The sequence below is a fragment of the Macrobrachium rosenbergii genome, chromosome 21 (assembly GCF_040412425.1).
Source record: "Macrobrachium rosenbergii isolate ZJJX-2024 chromosome 21, ASM4041242v1, whole genome shotgun sequence".
Taxonomy (NCBI): domain Eukaryota; kingdom Metazoa; phylum Arthropoda; class Malacostraca; order Decapoda; family Palaemonidae; genus Macrobrachium; species Macrobrachium rosenbergii.
This window is the reverse complement of record NC_089761.1, coordinates 19,030,644-19,033,143: the sequence shown is the minus strand read 5'-3', so window position 1 is coordinate 19,033,143 and position 2,500 is coordinate 19,030,644. Positions and strand designations below refer to the sequence as shown.

The 2,500-nt window shown below is 43.8% G+C and overlaps 2 protein-coding genes across 4 annotated transcripts in view; both read right to left on the bottom strand.

Annotated features, from left to right (window-relative positions):
* The window catches only part of LOC136849747 (glutamate receptor 1-like), a 330,227-nt gene that overhangs the window by 69,692 nt on the left and 258,035 nt on the right, over positions 1-2,500 (bottom strand). The gene's annotated exons all lie outside the window — the stretch shown is intronic.
* Positions 381-2,124, bottom strand: LOC136849752 (homeobox even-skipped homolog protein 1-like). Its single transcript, XM_067123150.1, has 3 exons — positions 1,796-2,124; positions 1,338-1,558; positions 381-1,137 (listed from the first exon to the last, which is right to left on the bottom strand). Exons 1-3 carry the CDS (start codon positions 1,986-1,988, stop codon positions 520-522), a joined length of 1,032 nt encoding a protein of 343 aa, XP_066979251.1. The 5' UTR covers positions 1,989-2,124; the 3' UTR covers positions 381-519.

The window sequence follows — 2,500 nt, the reverse complement described above, 5'->3', positions numbered from 1 at the left end:
CCAAAAAAAGAAAACACTTTTTGAGATCTGACATGAAAGCACTTGTGTGAAAGCTTATCACAGCATTTTTAGCTAATATATAAGTATACTTGTCCTAACGCCAAATATCACATTTCATTTACAGAGACAAGTTTAGCACCAGATTTCTTCAGCAATATATAATAATTTATATCTCATAAATTACTTTATATACTATAATATTATATAATACAATATTATATATTATACAATGACATCGGATATGACTGCCTGACTTAATGACCAAATAAGCAAAATTCATGAATCAACGACAATTTAAGATAGACAAATACAGCAATGGAGTATTAATTATTGAATAGTCTTGGGGGGCATTACAGCGTTCCTATTGTTTACACTTATGTTGAAAGAAAACAAGGTTAAAAAAGGTTAAACCTGGCTCATAAATACAAGCGAAATGTGACTCTGCAACGCCTTCTTACAAACTTGAGAGGCGAATTACTAATCAGTGATCAGAAAACAATATTCAATTCCTCGCTTCCCCTACTCGGACTCCTTAGCTGGTTCCTCGGCGTACGGCTTGAAGAGTTTGGGCAAAGCGGACGATGAGGAAGGCACGCTCTCTTGGGGAGCGGCCTGCTGGCGCGGTGGATGTGTTGCCCGGGCGTTTCGCTGGACGCTCTCGGCTGGAAGCACAGGTGGCCGAGGACTGATCATCGGGGATGGGGGTGGAGGGACTAGGAGAGGGTAGGGAGGAACGACCAACTGGTTGGGGAAAGGGGCAGCGCCATAGGCAGCGGGGAAATAGACACAGCGACAAATACCTGGGTTAACGTAAGGAGTAGGGCAAACGGGCGCGTGACCTCCGACATAGGATAAGGGAGGGGGAATGCCCGGTCCGGGCACAGGGGCATAGTGAACGCGCCCCTCTGGATAATTTACAGAAGGCCTCAAGTAAGGCATGTAAGAGGGCGGGTAGGGAGAATGGGCGATGTAATCCACCCGTGGATAATAATGAGCGCCGGGGTTATGGTCCGGATTGGGATAATTCTGATATCCTCTCGCTGAGGGGGGGAAGTAGGATGGCAGGGGAGGAGGCGAGTAAGGCCAAAAGGCTAACTTTTGCCTCTTGTCCTTCATACGCCTGTTCTGGTACCACACCTGGAAAAAAATTACTAATATCAGTAAGGGATATACGAAAGCTCACTGTCCTATCTCGTTACATTTGCTGAATGATTCATTTCACTACCAGTAGAGTTAATTCATCTTGAGACCAATAAAATAATTCGACTATTGATGTTTCTGATGAAGAAAGTTAAAGCAAAAAAAAAAAAAAAAAACACGGTTTACACGACACTCACCTTGATTGTGGACTCCGAAAGACCCAACTCCCTCGCCAACTCCTTTCGTTTCTGCTTACTAACGTAGGCCTCCCTGCTGAACTCTTTCTCCAGCCTTGAGAGCTGTTCCCTGGTGAAAGAAGTCCGATATCTTCTGAACTCGGGGGAAGCGTTGTTGATGTCGCTACTCTCACAGCCGTCCTTACTTCTGGTGGTGAAGAGTCTGTTGTTATTTGCCAGACCTGTGGAAAACAGAGCTGTTGTTAGGAGAGTAATTCTTTTCTTTTTAGTTTAGTTAAGAATTTCAAACTATCCAACCTCCCGTAAATGACAATAGTTGCTGACAGCGATTTTAATTACTTAAAATCACATTGAAAGTGCTCTCAACAAATGCCTATATAATACTGTACGTTAATTTTAAGAAAATTCAATTTCAATAAAAGTCACTTAAATAACAAGAAACAATATTGGCAACCTACCATTCAGGTTCTTCACATCCATCACGACCTCTATCTCATTTTGGAAGCCTGGCAAGGGAGATGCGGGTGGCGGGGTGACGCTTCCCGAAGGGCGAGGACTGTAGGGCGGGCTGTCAGGGTCCCCTTGATCCCTAGCCTCGGGATCCAAATCGTCCTGTTGCGGATCACGACCCGCGTTATTGGTCGGGAGCATCGTGAACACACTAGCACTTCGTAAATCACAATAAAGAAAAAAAAAAAAAAAAAAAAAGACGAAACAAAAACAAAAAAAAAGAAGTCACGAGAGTACACGTGTTCCTCTCGCGAAATTTCGGAGTTCCGACAGAATGACTTACTTCGATGACAGCGAGTGAGTGAGTGCTGAATTCGATCGATCTGGGGCTTTAAATACCAACCCGGCCCGAGCCGCGCCCCCGCAGAGCTGCCCTCCGATTGGTCGACCTTTTTCAAATGTAGGCGGCGCTAAGGGAATAAGGGTAATGTATTCCCAATCAGCACTAAGAACTTGACGATAATCCCGTATGAGAATTTCCTTGAATGTGTCCAACTGGTCATACTTCAAAAGTGAATTTGACGAACTCGAGACTAAATAATTTTGGAACTCCGTCGTTCTATCAACAATAGATGCGTATTTATGGTAATAAATATGGTAATTCGTCTGCCCAACGAGGAAGAAAGTATATGGAATCACTTCGTGATGAAGTA

Coding starts and splice junctions, on each gene's coding strand:
- LOC136849752 (XM_067123150.1), bottom strand. CDS start 1,988: ATGCTCCCGACCAATAACGCGGGTCGTGATCCGCAACAGGACGATTTG. Junction 1,559..1,795: donor GGATGTGAAGAACCTGAATG/GTAGGTTGCCAA, acceptor TGTTTTCCACAG/GTCTGGCAAATAACAACAGA. Junction 1,138..1,337: donor TTTCGGAGTCCACAATCAAG/GTGAGTGTCGTG, acceptor ATTTTTTTCCAG/GTGTGGTACCAGAACAGGCG.